The 16,790-nt window shown below is 39.8% G+C and overlaps 1 protein-coding gene across 1 annotated transcript in view; it reads right to left on the bottom strand.

Moving 5' to 3' along the window:
* GPC6 (glypican 6) overlaps positions 1-16,790 on the bottom strand; it is a 921,045-nt gene that overhangs the window by 380,507 nt on the left and 523,748 nt on the right. The window contains exon 4 of the mRNA XM_040336093.1: positions 2,907-3,072. Coding sequence (XP_040192027.1) covers positions 2,907-3,072 — 166 coding nt within the window. The remainder of the gene's footprint in view (positions 1-2,906; positions 3,073-16,790) is intronic.

The raw sequence follows: 16,790 nt of genomic DNA, 5'->3' as shown, positions 1-16,790 counted from the left end.
GAAAATCCAAATTCACAAAAGCAGTTTTCTTGCTATTTCCAATGTATGCGACAAATTCAGGTAGTTCATATGTGCAAAACATTTACATTGTGACACTATGGCTGTGACATATTAATTAAGAAATACCACTGTATCGTCGATAAGAAAAATTTAGTTAAATAAGAAGCTATTGTATTGTATGTGTTGCTTTGTGCCGCAGAGAAAATTCTGCAGTTCTGCAACAGTTTCATATACAACTTCCCAACAGTTACATGAACCTCATCATTTGTTGCTTAGGCGTAGAGATGAGCCGAACACCCCGTGATTCGGTTCGCAGCAGAACATGCCAACAGGCAAAAAATTTGTTCGAAAACCATTAAAGTCTATGGGACACGAACATGAAAAATCAAAAGTGCTAACTTTAAAGGTTAATACGCAAGTTATTGTCATAAAACATGTTTGGGGACCTGGGTCCTGCCCCAGGGGATGTGTATCAATGCAAAAACAGTTTTAAAAACAGACGTTATTTTTTGGGAGAAGTGATTTTAATAATACATAAAGTTAAACAATAAAAGTGTTCCTTTAAATTTCATACCTGGGGGGTGTCTATAGCATGCCTGTAAAGTAGCGCAGGTTTCCCGTTTTTAGAACAGTCCCTGCACAAAATTACATTTCTAAAGGAAAAAAAAGTCATTTAAAACTACTCGCAGCTATAATGAATTGTCGGGTCCCGGCAAAACAGATAAAAGTCATTGTACAAAACGGCAAGGCAGGTTTCGAGTTGCGTCAGAGGGGGGCAGGGTCACCTGTACATGTCACTGGGTAACCCTGGTGTTTCCCGTTTTTTTTTTCTTTTTAATAAAGGACTAGTCCCACATTGTGTACTGTGATTTTTAAAAAAATTTAAACTTGTTTTTTTGTGAAATGATAGGGGTACAATGTACCCCGTTACCAATTCACATGGGGGCGGGATCTGCGGGTCCCCTTTGTTAAAGGGGGCTTCCAGATTCCGATAAGCCCCTCACCCGAAGACCCTCACAACCACCGGGCAAGGGTTGTGGGGATTGTGGCCCTTGTCCCCATCAACATGGGGACATCTTCCCCATGTTGAGGGCATGTTGCCTGGTATGGTTCAGAGGGGGGGCGCTCTCTCATCCCCCCTCTTTTCCTGCAGCCTGCCAGGTTGCGTGCCCAGATAAGGGTCTGGTATGGATTTTTGGGGGGAACCCCATGCCATTTTTTTTTAATTGGCGCAAGGTTTCCCCTTAATATCCATACCAGACCTGAAGGGCCTGATTTGGAATTTGGGGGGACCCCCTCGCATTTTTTTTTAATTTTGGTTTGTTTTTTTCAATGACTTTTATCTGTATTGCCAGGACCCGACAATTCATTATAGCCGCGAGTAGTTTTGAATGACTTTTTTTTCTTTAGAAATGTCATTTTGTAAAGGGACTGTTATAAGCATGGGAAACATGTGCTAGTTTACAGGCATACTATAGACACCCCCAGGTATGAAATTTAAAGGAATATTTCACTTTTATTGTTTCACTTTAAGCATTATTAAAATCACTGCTCCCGAAAAAAGCAGTGATACATGTTCCCTGGCAGGACCCAGGTCTCCAAACACTTTTTATGACAATAACTTCCATATTAACCTTTAAAATTAGCACTTGCATGAATCTATGTATTGTTGATTGATGGGTGCAGGAGAGAAGGGGCGGCGCTCCTGCGCCCACTTAAGGATGCACCGCCACTGGAAGACAGCACATGGCAAGCGCTACCCCAAAAATAAGCCCTACTGGGTCTTTTGTTGGCAAAATTAATATAAGGTAAATAAACTCCCAACATTCTACACATACAGTTCTCTAGTGTATTTTCATATTTCAATATGTGCTCCACCATATAACAAGGGTGCTTCGTCACCAGGTGAAATACTTACTCACCTCAGCTATTTTTAGTTTTTTCAATTGATTAAAATGATTAAATAATTGAATGATTGATTGTTCACTATTGGGCAGAGTTATCACAACTTTGTATTTACCGATTGCACTATATGTAGCAACACATTTAGTGATAGCAGCAGCCTTACGTTATATATAGGAATAAGTGGTAGCACACAACATCTTTATTATTTTTTGTCATCTCAAATAGATGTCTATAACAGCAAGTCTTATATAATTAAACAACTCACAGCACAGTTATGTTTGTAGAAAGAATGGAACTGGCTGTCAAAATAGATTTCCAGCACAATATTAGTAAGCCTTTAAACCTACTTTTAATAAACGTACAACAGGCTAGCACTCCTCTATTGCCCCGTTGTACTGGAATACATGATAATTAAAGCACACTTATGCCCTGTACACACGATCGGTTCGTCTGATGAAAACGAACCGATGGATTTTTTCATAAGATATCCAATGAAGCTGACTTTCATCAGTCTTGCTTACACACCATCGGTTAAAAATCCGATCTGAGTATGTGTGGATTTTTGACTGATGGATTTCCCCACAGACGATCGTTTTTTTCTATCGTTTTTTTAACCATACGAAAATTTTAAAACAGGTTCTATTTTTTTTTCACTGATGGGAAAAAAAACTGATGGGGCTCACACACGATCGGTTCGTCCGATGAAAACAGTTCATCGGTCAGACGAACTGATCGTGTGTACAGGGCATTAGTTTTGTGTTTTCCTACAGCTCAGCATGATATTACATCATGATCACACTGGGCTGACATATGTGTCAAACATTTAGCCAATAATCCCTACAGCAACACATTCAGCAACATCATAATTAATCATACAACCATATAGTGCGTATAGATGCGTATTAATAATATTTAATAACTTAATTTGCACACTGCAGTAAAAATATAATATAAATCAAGTGATAATTATGAAAATTCAATGGTTAAATCAATGTCCATACCAACAAAGAGATTCCATTCAATGTCCAAATCAGCTTGATTAGCTAAGCAGCCTTTCATCACATTGAGGCAGTAGTTGTTGCAAGGTTTCAGTGTGGGCAGTCCACGACAGTACGGGCAATACAACATCTTCAGGAGTGCCCGAATGCACCCTGCATTTGGGCTGAGCTGTTTAAAAACAAAAAACAAAACATGGTTTAGAAACTGTAGCTCTGACTGGAAAATGTTTGTAAGGAAGAGCGGTTAGAAAACTAAAAAAAATAGGTTCAAGGCAGTGTAGGTGAAAAATTTGCTTTGAAGCAATGTAATGCAAATTATTAACATGTATGTACCTTCTAACTCTAATGCCGTGTACACATGACCGTTTTTCACGACGAGAAAAACGACGACGTGAAAAATAGAGCAGGTTCTAAATTTTTAATGACCATTTTTCTAATCGAGAAAAATGCTCTGAAGCCTACACACAATTTAAAAAATTTAATTTTTCTCGTCATGAAAAACAGTCGTGTGTACCCGGCATTACAATGAACATCTCTTATTTGCTCCCTTTTGGTCTGTTAAATATACCATTGGAATCATCTTGTTATATTTGTTAAGTGCACGCAACCTGTATTTTCTCAAGGATCATTTCTTGTGCCTACCTTTGACTACCAATTGATTAGCATTTTGTTATAGAGATCTGAGAGTGGGCGTGATTGCATAGACAGGTCTGACTTTGATGATACAGAGGCACGATAAACCCCTAAGTGTGTTGGGAGAATGAATGATTCATACTAAACACTGTGCCATCCTTATTGTCTTGGAAATTGGCTAGTTGGTACAGTCAGATTTACATCTCAGTCCTATGCTAGAGAGGTAACACATTTGATGCAAAACAGTGAAACTTAGAGGGAATGCAGTGATGTCATAAACCTCGACTACCAAGGTCTTCAAGCAATTCCTAGTGAGGCCAGTAGTAAATAGTCTGGCAGATCAGCTAAGCAATACACACACTGAGTCTATTTTTTTTTTAGCTATGAGAGCCATACTTTATCCATGATCCATAATTCCTGCTATATCAGTTAGACAACAAACATTTTTTATAGTGGCCATACACATTTGGTATCAAAGGTGTTATAAGTTCATTCTACTATATAATATGCTGGTTGTTCAATTGTGAAACCTTGGTAAATGGGAATAAAAACATTGTTAAATGGGAATATAAATGTATTTAGGGGTGTGTCCAAAAAAAACTCCTTCAGCACACCCCTCTGATCCTTGGGTATGTTAACCCTGTAATGCCCTCTCCAAGGACCAGAAAAAGATGGCTTCATTTGCACTTCTGGGATGTCGCTTTCCATGATGAAACATGATGGAGGGTACAACTCGGGGAGTGCCCATTCCAGGGGTTCATGGACACTATCCAGTAGATCACTTCCGCCTGAAAGCCAACAGCCTATTTGTGAAATTACATACATTTCTGACTACTGTAACAGTATGTGTGAAACCTCCCACTGCTGCCAATACAAGCCATATGTTGGTGGCAGTGAAAAGGTTAAAAAGTCACCCACTGAAGCCATGTGAAAGTCTTCCATTATTAGTGGAAAAAAGTTTAAAGGATGTGATCAATGGCTAGATGTTATGGAAAAACCCCAAACATTTTAAACCCCCCACTACAAAAACGTGCCACAATTATTGGTGTCCATAGGCATTTTAACTTCCTAAAAACAATCCCATAATCATTGGTGGTTAGTGGCATTTCAAACCCCCACCCCACTTCTTGGTGGTTGCTAGCACATTTACATACTCCTCCAAAAATCAGTGCTGGGAGTACACGTTTTGTAAGCATGCACGCTCAGCACTGATATCGGCAGACAATGGCCTTTATAAACAGAAGCAATGCAGAAGGAATTTGCTGAGTGGTCTTCAGCTTGTTCTCGTTTTACCTGATCTACTGATCCACACTATGCTACCTCCTTCTGCCTTGTATCCTGTTTGCCCAGATGTTACTGACCAATGACCATGGCTTGTATTGCTGAACTCTTTCTTTCTCTCCTGATTCAATACCAAGTTGCCTGGATGTATCTGACTTTTGCTTGTTTACTGGACTCTGTCTTTGGCTCCTGATTCAGTACCTCATTGTTCCTATGCCTGGTTCCTGCTGGATGATCTTTTGTTCTCAGTTCTGTAAATATGGCTGCAACACAGACCCACCTTAGCACGTATGCTTCTCTGTGTCCTCACAATCTCACTTTCAGGAGTGTAGGAGGTGTAAGAGGAGCCCTCTCATCTTCTCTGCCAGGTATATGATAGTCATTGGCCCACCTTTCCACCTACGATCACTCCTTTTACTAGGAGAAATAGATTTATAGATTTATTCATGTAATTCTCCTTTCTCCCCTTCCTATGTTGTGAGAGGAAGTGGAGGGCTCACCAATGTAAGCAATACTACACTGTTTACATTGGTCATTGATGTAATTGGTCATCATAGCAATCTCATGGCACAGAGTCTTTCTAGTTGGATCTGTGCTTTTTGTTGATGCATTCTGCTGTCTCATGGCAGTGGCAGCACTGGCTTTGTGTTTGTGCACAAAGGTAAACAACATAGACATACGCGTATGTCCACCAGCCCTAGTAGAAGTGCTGTCTGGCTATTTTGTTACGTAAGATGGTCAAAGGGATAAAAATAGGCAAATGTACAGTACATGTATTCAGGAATGTACTGCACATATTTTTTTCTGCCTTGACATACTGTATACTTTAAAAGAGAAGTGCTGGGTTTAAAATACAAACCTACATACTCACCTAGGTGGATGCAGCATCAATCTGATGCTGCATCTGTCCCCCACCGCCCCACTGAGAACCGAGTGATCAAAGTCTGCTGATTACTCAGCCCTCTGTCTTCAGTGAGCAGAGAACTGGTGTCAGTCATTGGCTGTCTGCTCTTCCCCTCCAGAGTTCAATGCGGTGTCCTGAGAGGCTAATCCAGCTGTCGATCCAGGCATCTGGGTGGATCCTGACATTAAAGTTGGGATGTCTCCAGAGTCTGACATCAGCCGACAACTGACAGTGGACTTTAGCCTGCTGTTGCATAAATCTGGATCGCAGGAGTGCAGAACGAAGTGCGTAGAAGTAGACTTTTCTCTATTTAATGCTGCAACACCTAGCTTCACCTTCCACATAGGGATATACTTCCTTTGGCAGGTAAAACAAATGCCATATACAGTAAAACCTTGGGTTGCAAGCATAATTCGTTCCAGAAACATGCTTGTAATCCAAAGCATTTGTATATCAAAGCATTTTTTTTTACAGGGTATACAAGAGAAGAAAGGCACCTCTAAGTGTAGCAATATGTTGCTAAGTGTTGTAAATTCATAAAATGTAACCATATTGCTACACTTGGAGGCTCCTCTCTTCTCTTTTATACTCAGTTGTGACATGACGCTACTCTTATATCGAGGTATTGCTTGTATAGCAAGGCAAAATTTATTAAAACATTTTGCTTGTCTTGCAAAACGCTCTCAAACCAAGTTACTCTCAAACCAAGGTTTTACTGTATGTATTTAAGCTGTCTATTTCTTTTTATGCCTAGGGTTCATCTTTATCCAAGGACACTTTATCGCATATACAGTATAGTAGGAATGCTTCTAGCAAACAACTCGCCTACTGAGCCTACTGCATCCTCGCCATTTCCCCTGTTCATTCTCTCTGATAAACAAAACTGCTTTACTACCCTGGAAGCTGAAAATGCAGTATAATAGTTGAATGGTCTCCATCAGAACTTCATTCTCTCTTCCATAGTAAAACGGAATTTATAAATGCAGTCATACTTCATGCTGCAGATAACTGACAGCTGGAAAAGAACAAATCTTTGTATTTTAAATATGGATGTTGTGTTAAACAGTCAGCAGGTTCTGAATAATATAAGCCTAATACTGTGTTTTGTGTGGATAATGAATGTCAGAGAGTTCCATGTCACAAGGTGATTTTCTTGGGGTCAACCTAAGAAACAAAAGTTACAAAGAGAGTGAGCTTGCTTTGCTTTTTCAATTCTGGGAGGACACTGACAAATATATTCAGTCCCATAAAACTTAGGGCTGTGAGGATTGTGCCACGTGAAAAATGTATCTCATAAATGTGGCTGATAAATTAAAAATGTTGTAGTCTATTAACTTGATCAAGGGCAATGCTTAGGCATCCTTTGTGCAGGTTCATACATATTAATAAACACATTCTTTAAGTTACCACATTGAGTTCAGGTATCAAAATTGTGAAATATGCTGCAGATGAGGGGAATATGGCCCACGCATAAGAAAATAAGACTATAATCCCCTCCAGACAATGACTGGTATATACTGTTGAAGTAGATAGGAAATGTCCCGTCTACCACACCAGAGACATCTCTAGGTACCTTCTTTTTTGTCTCTGGATAGGTATAAAAAACATCTTCAAAAAATAAACATTATTTCAGCCCAGATAAATTAAAGTCAGTTTAGGTATGGCATTAAACTGGTTGTAAACTCTTTACAACCACTTTAACCTACAGGTAAGCCTAGATTTATGCCACGTACACACGATCCGAATATTGTACGAAAAATTTCGTCCAAGGAAGAATTGTCCGATAATCGGATCGTTAGTACAGGGCTTCCGTGAGCCGATCATGACAGTTCATCCGATATTATTTTATCGGACATGCACGAAAATTTTCCTCGTACGATACCAGATCGTACGATTTTCGTTTGGTCAGTACAGTTGTCGTCCGAAAATACAACACAAATACATTACAACATATGACATCACTTCCGATTTTTTTTTCTGTCGTACGAGAATTTTCGTGACTTTAGTAACCTATTCAATTTCTACTTGCGACTAGTAAACAGAAAAAGTTGGATGAGCTTTTCTTCTTTTACTGTTATTTTTTTTCCTTCCTATTTATAAAAGTTTAATTGTTTTGTTCATTAGGTGAATTAGTCATTTCCCGCTTTTTCAGTTCTGTATCAAAACATTTTCCAAACTTTTGTAGCTATATTTGCTTTTTTTTTTTTTAAATATTCCACATTTAAATATCTGACTATACAGTATACATAAAAAAATAATAATGCAAAGTATTATAGTAATGTTGTGACAGTGGTGAGTGTAATAATGTTTAATACATACTTCCCTAATTCTCAAACTATTAAATCCTCTTTTCTAAGAATGTAGCACTTCTGTTTAAAACAAGTTTCTGATTTCTCCAGCATACCAGTTATCTGTTTGGTCATTGTATAATGGAATAGTGAACACATGTACTTGCACTTTATCCCCTTTAGAAGACTGTGGAAGTTAAGTGCCATAATTAACATTTAAAATGTTAAAATGTGTTTTAACGCTTAATAAAGAAAAAAAGGCAAAATGGTACTTGAGGAAAAGAATGGTGCATGTCTGCTTGTAAATGGAGGCTGGGGACAGCCTTTGGGGGAAAAGTAAAGCAATGTAGCTTGTCTGAAACAGGTGGAAACATACTAATACAACCCTATTGTATTCAGACTGAATAGGTTTATTTAATAACATAAAACCAAAATACAAATATCCTCATTCAAAAAGGGTTCATCTTGTTCTGGTCTGACTTTAAGTGGAACTTCACCGCCATCTCCATTTCTTCCCATATCCCTCTTCAAGGTCTGATGCATGGGCGGCATTTGGGACCTGTCAGAGACTGCCGTATTTGCACACGGGGAGGGGGGGGTCTGTTTAATGCTGCCATTTTTTATATATGCATGGGTACTCCAGTTGCAGAACTTGTAATTGTGCTCAAAACCTCTGCATGTCAGCATATGCATAGGACAATGTCTCCTGGGATAGCAGTAAAGTAACAATTACAAGAGGCAGCGGGGTCTGGTCTATGCCAAAAAATGGGAAGTGCTGCCTAAAGGTCAGTGATAGGAGAAGGCCATTTGGCGCCCAGGGTGAAGATGGCAAACTGCGCCCCCCCCCCCGTTTTTAAGAAAAATAATTAACCTCCCTGGCGGTTTGATTCTTTCAGAAAAAAGGTGCTGAAAGCCGTACCATTATTTGCAAGAATAATTTGGAGTTTTACATTGTAGGCCTGTAATTCTTAGGAATAACTCACTTAAATCTGACCAAACAAGAGTCTAGTAGGCATCCCGGGTATGACATTTTTTTAAAAACAAAATTATAAATTATAATATAATAAATAATTATAAATAATTATAACAAATAATAATATAATTATAATAAAAATTATTCAATAATGTAATCAACTCAAAATCACTGAAATTTGCTCAGCTGTCACTGTCATTACTTTTATTTTTTTATGACGAATTTCCCCACAAATCGCTATCGCACAATTCTGCAAGTGATTATAATTTATTATCGCTGTTTTCTAGCTGCTCTAAAACCATTTTTGACATAAAGGGACACTTTTGCTTGCTATGGACAATCTACAGTTTGCAGGCAGAAAGAACAGTCAGACTCGGGGAATACCGCCAGGGGGGTTAATGCCGTTTTTAAAACAAGAATATACTTAAAACAATACAAATTCAGTTTATAGCGTATAGCGTGATCAAATACCACCAAAAGAAAGCTCTATTTGTGGGGAAAAAAGGATGTCAATTGTATTTGGGTACAGCGTTGCATGACCGCGCAATTGTTAGTTAAAGCAGCGCGGCATCGCAAAAAATAGCCTGATCATTAAAGGGGTAAAACCTTCTGGAGCTGAAGTGGTTAACACATACAAAGAAAAACCCTCTCTTACTAATAATAACTGGTGTGATGTGGGAAACACAGCGATTCCTGTATTTAAATTGCCAGCAGTTCACACTGATATCTGAGAACTGCTGCGGGTGTCAATGTGAAGTTAAGGACCCCCCCAGATTGGTTTGCATATCGCAGTGTGTGCTGTGAAATGGTACAGGAATCGAATGGCATGGGTGTGAACACCTATGCCAACTGATTCCAGTGCGGACCAAAAAAAGGGTCCTGAACCATTTTGGTCCAAATGTGATGCAAATTCAGTCATACAAACTGTATGGCTGAATTTGCATCACAAAGACATTGCATGTGATCAGCAGCAATGCGGTGCAAATCACATGCGATGCCTATCGTCGCAATAGTGTGAACCCAGCCTAAAACAGGTAGAGAAAAGGTGACATAATGTCTCCTAAGCGCCTGCAATAAGGCATATTACACTTTACTTCTAGCACCCCCACCCCTTAGAAGAGTGCTGTGAATTTGTGTGTTTGGGAAAAGGAGAACTAGGTCTGACTAGTGAACTATAAGCCCTTTTACTGCCAACCTCTTCCTGAGAATGCTAGTCAGTTGGTGTTATGCTGACCCACTATCTTTAATGCATTCTGACCCAAAGCATGTATGTCAGTAAAGTCTGCCAAAATTCACACACCCCAATCTGTATACTTCCACTGAATCAGAACAATGCAGTCAGCATAAAAACCAAGCACATAACATTTTCAGATAAAAAACAGCAATGCCAACCTCCCTGTTTCAAGTTAGGTTTCCTTTAACCTGGCCATTGTTACTTTAATTAGCAATAAAAGAGCAATATTTGTTAGAGATTAAGAAGCTCTCCAGGAATAGTGTATTTCCTTATCTCTGAGTAACACATAACTGTCAGACCCCCCTCCATGCATTTCAACCCCTCCCCCCTTTCCACGATAAATGCTATCAGTGTTTTTGAAACAAGCTCTCCTCTGCTGCAATACCATCACCCACATAATATTCAGCTCTAGGACGTTGAAGCTCTTTTCTCCCTCCATTCAGTAACAGCAATAGAGAGCAGTGGCTCAGCTCAGGTCCTCCATGCTGCTGTCCACTTCTAGGAATGCTGCCATTCGGTTCTCTGCAGCTTTGTCCCTCCATAGGATGCACATAGGCTGACTGTAGAGGTGAGCAGGAGCCTAACATGTGGGGAGGGGATGGGGGCAGTGATTGCACACACATACGTTTTGTTTTTTCCTCTTGTCATTAGCAAAAAGCTGAATTTCTCTGCTCTGTGGAAACAAACTAAAGGACACTTAGGCCTCGTACACACGACCGGACATGTCCGCTGAAACTGGTCCGCGGACCAGTTTCAGGGGACAGATCCGATCGTGTGTACAGGCTAGCGGACAAATGTTTCTTAGCATGCTGGAAGCATTGAACTCGTGCGAGAGAGAATGTCGGTGTCGTCTACGTCACCGCGTTCTCTGTCCGCGGATGATTTCGGTTTGATGGTGTGTACAGTCATCAAACCGGAATCTCCGAGCGGACATGTCCAATGAAAACGGTCCGGCGGACCGTTTTCATCGGACTGTCCGCTCGTCTGTATGAGGCCTGAGAGGTATCTCTTTGCCCTACGCTGAGGAAGTAATGGGATGTAGCGCGTACGAGGGAGAGGAGTTGCGTGTGACGTCACCCGCGATCGCCGCTGTATGCTGTATACACTTGTCAGTGTGAGCCTGCACTCGGCTGTGAGTGCTGACACATGTGAGTGTACTGATATTGTTTTTCAAATAAATACTTTTTTGCTACAGAGAGCATTAGATCTCTCTCCCTTCTTATTCCATATGTCCATCATTGCTGTGATCTATGGGCCTATCATTGTTATCTGGAGTTGTCAAGCGATCTTCTGATAATACTAGGACCTGAGATTGATTACCGTGCTTTGTGACCTTTAAAAGGTCGAATTTATGAGGTGAGAGGCCATCTTTACTTCTTGGTGGAGGATCTCTATCTGGTCACTTGTCCTGAACCTGCACTATTTTATGAAATTTACATGGATTTCTCCTCTACACTTTCACATATGGACTTTTTTCTATTTTGTATTATTTTAATATTATTTGTTTTTGCGCTGCACTGTTTCACTGTATATGTTGCCTTTGGGAAGTTTGTTTGAATTTGTCCTGAGTGCTGGCTAGTGGCTAGCAATATTTTTATTTTTATTTACATTTATATTTCCAGCGCTGAATACTTCCTTTTGTTAAAGGACACTTTACCCTCACTCTCCAGCGCTCTTTACACAGAAGGAGATGTTCTCCGTGGCTGTCCTCCTCTCTTCCACCCACAGGCTGCTATTGGAAGGAAGAGAGAGCGGTCTCGTCCCTTTAGCAGCTATCGAGATTCCTGCTCTGCCTGATAGTAATGACACCACCGTCGCTTCTGTAAGTGAGGAAACTTCAGATGAGCGCGGCTCCAGTGCGCCCCTCCCCTTCATGTAATACTCCGCCCAGGGCACCCGTCCCTTCTGCCCACCCCTTGTACCGGCCCTGCTAAAGGTACAAATCAATACAATACAAATAAAGGCAAATCATGTGCCATTTGCACTTTTCCTGGCCACAATGGTAAAGTAAGAGCCAATAAACCTTCACTTTCAGGATCTTACTAGTTACTGACAAATGGACATTCATTGGTCTTCCTCCCCTCTAACTGGTGACACCTGCCACCCCACAGGTGGAATAGCAGAGCCCAGGAAACTTGACGGAGAGTACAACTGGGGGATGGCTCGTTCCAGGAGTCCATTGACACTATCCAGTAGATCACTTGCACCTGGACGCCAACAGCCCATTTGTAAAGTTTACATTAATTCCTGACTACAGTAACAGTATGTGTAAATCCTCCCGCTGCTGCCAACACAAGCCTTATGTTGCTGGCAGTGAAAAGGTTAAAAAGTCACTCACTGAAGCCAAGTGAAAGTCTTCCATTATTAGTAGAAAAAAGTTGAAAGGATGTGATCAATGGCTAGATGTTATGGAAAAAACCCAAACCCCCCACTACAAAAACGTGCCACAATTATTGGTGTTCATTGGCAGTTTAACTACCCAAAAACAATCCCATAATTATTGGTGGTTAGTGGCATTTTAAACCCCCACCCCCATTGTTGGTGGTTGCTAGCACATTTACACACTCCTCCAAAAATCAGTGCTGCCTTGCAGCACAAGAAACACCTACAGGTACAAATCAATACAATTTTCACATTTTTGTAAGGTGGAGGGGAAGTACAAAAAGAAAAAAAAAATAGCTATAAGGTGCTCTGTTTTAAAGTGTATGTAAACCCTGACAATGCACTCCTCTTCTTTTTTTTTTTAACAAAAATAAATGCAGTAGAACAGAACACAAAAACACAGTCCAGTTTAGTATACAGCAAGAAGAGGTACAGACAGAATAGGCAGAGTACCATTAATAAAAGCAATAATAACCAAAAAATGGTGTCAGACTCGGCATACTAAAACACAGAGAATCCACATATTAAAGTAACAGGAAAATGGAAGAATCACCTTAGTTCAAAGTCCAGTGGACCATACCTTTTCAAACTTCCAGGGGCATGCCCTATTGATGTACATTACTTTGTATAGGGGGAGAGCTGTGTTCACCATGTGGCTACCTTGGGTGGCGTCTGAGCCACCCATTTTATCAGAATTTCTTGGTGTAATAAAGTAGATAAGAAATGAATAGCTTAGTATGGTGAGGCCTTTGTTCATCATCCTGGATCCCCAGTAGTGCAAGAGATGAAGAGAGTACAAGGATATGGTGCAATAGAGGGGCACTCCCAAAACATATATAGATACGACCCAGGGTGAAGTCGACAACAGAGACAAATAGGGTCTCGATCTGGGCACATCCTATTCAACCTAGAGGGAGGGTAATATACCAGATAAAGAAATGTAACTTGAATTAATTTATCTGAGGGGACAACAAGTTCAGGACCTTGCGCAAAACAGTCCTCCTAATCTTCCTTAGTCAAAGAGGAAATGTCCCCCACACCAACTTCCCACAATTTCTCGATCTTAGGAGAGTCAACACTAAAAAATGCACCAGATAAGGTCGAGAGAGGTTGTACTTCTCTTATTTACTCCATTTTGGTTAGTTATATACGCCACTGAGTTTGGTTCACCACCACCAGTGAATCTTTGATGACTCTCAGTCTCTGCTTTAAAATTATAATTTGTACTTCAGTTTTGCACTTCACAATGCTTAATGTGGTAAGTCATTTATGCTATTAATGCAATCACTTTTCAAGAGCTAGGGCTTGTTTACACTTGCAGTTGGGGGCGGTAAAAATAGGCAGTTGAGCAGTGGTTTTATTGCCCTTTTAAATAAGATGTAGTAGAACTGTGTTGAACAGGTATTCCAGCTCAGTTCCACCGTAAGACAGGGCAAAATGCATTGTCTTGTGTGTGAGAGGATCACACCACTGCATTGCAATGGTGTGCAGGTGGTGTGTGCTTAAAAAAAGTTCTGCATACAGCATTTTTTTTCAGAGCACAGCAATGTGAGGCAATCCACCACCTTGAACCACAGGGCAGCCAATTGAACTTAGTGAAATGTTTGTGTGACATTTCAATAATGTTCATTAAGCGCTTGCCGACCAGCCACCATCATTATACTGCGGCAGGTTGGCTCGTTCCCCCGGACTGTCGTAGCTGTACGTTGTCCCTTTAAATGGGATAGCGGGCGCCCACACCCTGCACAGCGGGGGTGCTGATGCTCGTGACCAGTGGTCGCGATGACCGCCGGCCAAGAGCGATCGCGGGCACGAGAGGCAGAACAGGGACATGTGTGTATGTAAACACACACCTCCCTGTACTGAGAGGAGAGGAGATGCAGATCGTGAGTTCCTACAAGCTGGGAACCATGATCTATCATCTCCTATAGTGAGACCCATCCCCCCATAGTTGGAACACACATTCGGGAACACAGTTGACCCCTTGATCGCCCCCTAGTGTTAACCCCTTCCCTGCCAGTGACATTTACACAGTAATGAGTGCATTTTTTATAGCACTAATCGCTGTATAAATACCAATGGTCCCAAAAATGTGTCAAAGTGTCCGATATGTCCACCATCATGTCGCAGTCACAATAAAAATTGCAGATTGGTGCCATTACTAGTAAAAAAATAATAATAATAAAAATGTTGTAAATCTATTCCCTATTTTGTAAACACTATAACTTTTGCACAAACTAATCAATATACACTTTTTTCAATTTTTATTACCCAAAATATGTAGAAGAATACATATCAGCCTAAACTGAGAAAAAAAAATGCTTTTAAAAAAAATAAAAAAAGTTTTTTTTTATTACAGCAAAAAATACAAAATAGTTTATTTTTTTTCAAAATTGTCGCTCTTTTTTGCTTATAGCGCAAAAAAAAAAAAGATGGCAGTATTGCATCCTGAATGCCTGACAGCTTCTCCTGTACCGCTCTCTGAAAAGTGATATGCGATGGAGACAATGCAAGTGTAAACAAACCAATAATCATTTTCAAGTTGCGGAATCCTCTAATTAATAGTAAATAAATGTAAAGTTTACAAAACTGATGACCACATTTATAAGACATAACATTTCCCATTGCAACCAAATTGGAAACTGTATTTCTAAGCTGTAACAGTTTGATAATATAATTACATTATTTTACTTAGCAATGTGTTATCAAATAATAGCCACATAACTCATATGAATAGTTCTTCAAAGGGAAGCAAAGCTTAGAGCTGTGGACAAAACAAATGTCTGGAGGGAAGTGTGTGTGTGTGTATTTCTGCTGTGCAATAGAAGAACGTCGCCTAAGAAACTGTGCCTGACTGTGTCCTTCTTATGGAAATATGCTACATGCTTTAAAATAGAATTCTGGAAAAAAAGGTTTTTAAACTTATTTAGGATTGTTCAGAGAAGATATCTCTCTGACAGACATTCTAATGCCACGTACACACGATCGGTTCGTCTGATGAAAACGGTCTGATGGACCGTTTTCATCAGACGAACCAATCGTGTGCGGGCACCATCGTTTTTTTTCCCATCGGTGAAAAAACTTAGAACCTGTTTTAAAATGATCTGATGGTTAAAAAACTGATAGAAAAAAAATGATCGTCTGTGGGGAAATCCATTGGTTAAAAATCAACGCATGCTCAGAATCAAGTCGACGCATGCTCGGAAGCATTGAACTTAATTTTTCTCAGCACGTCGTTGTGTTTTACGTCACCGCATTCTGACACGATAGTTTTTTTAATTGATGGTGTGTAGGCAAGACTGATGAAAGTCAGCTTCATCGGATATCTGATGAAAAAATCCATCAGACCGTTTTCATTGGATGAACCGATCGTGTGTACAGGGCATTACTGTTTCCATCATATTAAACTATTTTGGTAGGTGTCGGTAGCTTTCTTGGGGAGGCTTGCTTTCACTTTCTATTCCAGTGATCACTGGAAAAGGAAGAAAGGGAAAATCTTCCCGAAAAGTACACATAAATCAATAACAAAATGAAAATGTAATTGGTTGCAGTTATGCATTGCATTATGTTCAAGAAGTTACTTTTAGGAAAGAATAAGAAGTTATTCTTTAGGAAACTTGAACAAGACAAACATGTGTTTCATCCTTTCCAAGTATTTAACCTCTTCAATACCAAGCATTTTCACCCCCTTCCTGCCCAGGCCAATTTTAGCTTTCAGCACTGTCACGATTTGAATGACAATTGCGCGGTCATGCGACGTGGCTCCCAAACAAAATTGACATCCTTTTTTTCCCACAAATGGAGCTTTCTTTTGGTGGTATTTGATCATCTCTGCGGTTTTTATTTTTTGCACTATAATAAATAATATATATCCCATTTAAAAAAAAAAAATACTTTTTTCTCAGTTTAGGCCGATATGTATTCTTCTACATATTTTTGGTAAAAAAAAAAATCGCAATAAGCGTATAGTGATTGGTTTGCGCAAAAGTTATAGTGCCTACAAAATAGGGGATAGATTTATGACATTTTTTTTTATTATTATTTTTTTTTACTAGTGATGGCGGTTATCTGCAATTTTTGTTAGGACTGCGATTTTGCGACAGACAGATCAGACACTTTTGACACTATTTTGGGACCATTCACATTTATACAGCGAACAGTGTTATAAATATGCACTGTTACTGTATATATG

This window comes from Rana temporaria, chromosome 2 (genome assembly GCF_905171775.1).
Source record: "Rana temporaria chromosome 2, aRanTem1.1, whole genome shotgun sequence".
NCBI lineage: Eukaryota > Metazoa > Chordata > Amphibia > Anura > Ranidae > Rana > Rana temporaria.
Note: the sequence above shows the minus strand (reverse complement) of the source record. Positions and strands in the feature narration are given on the sequence as shown.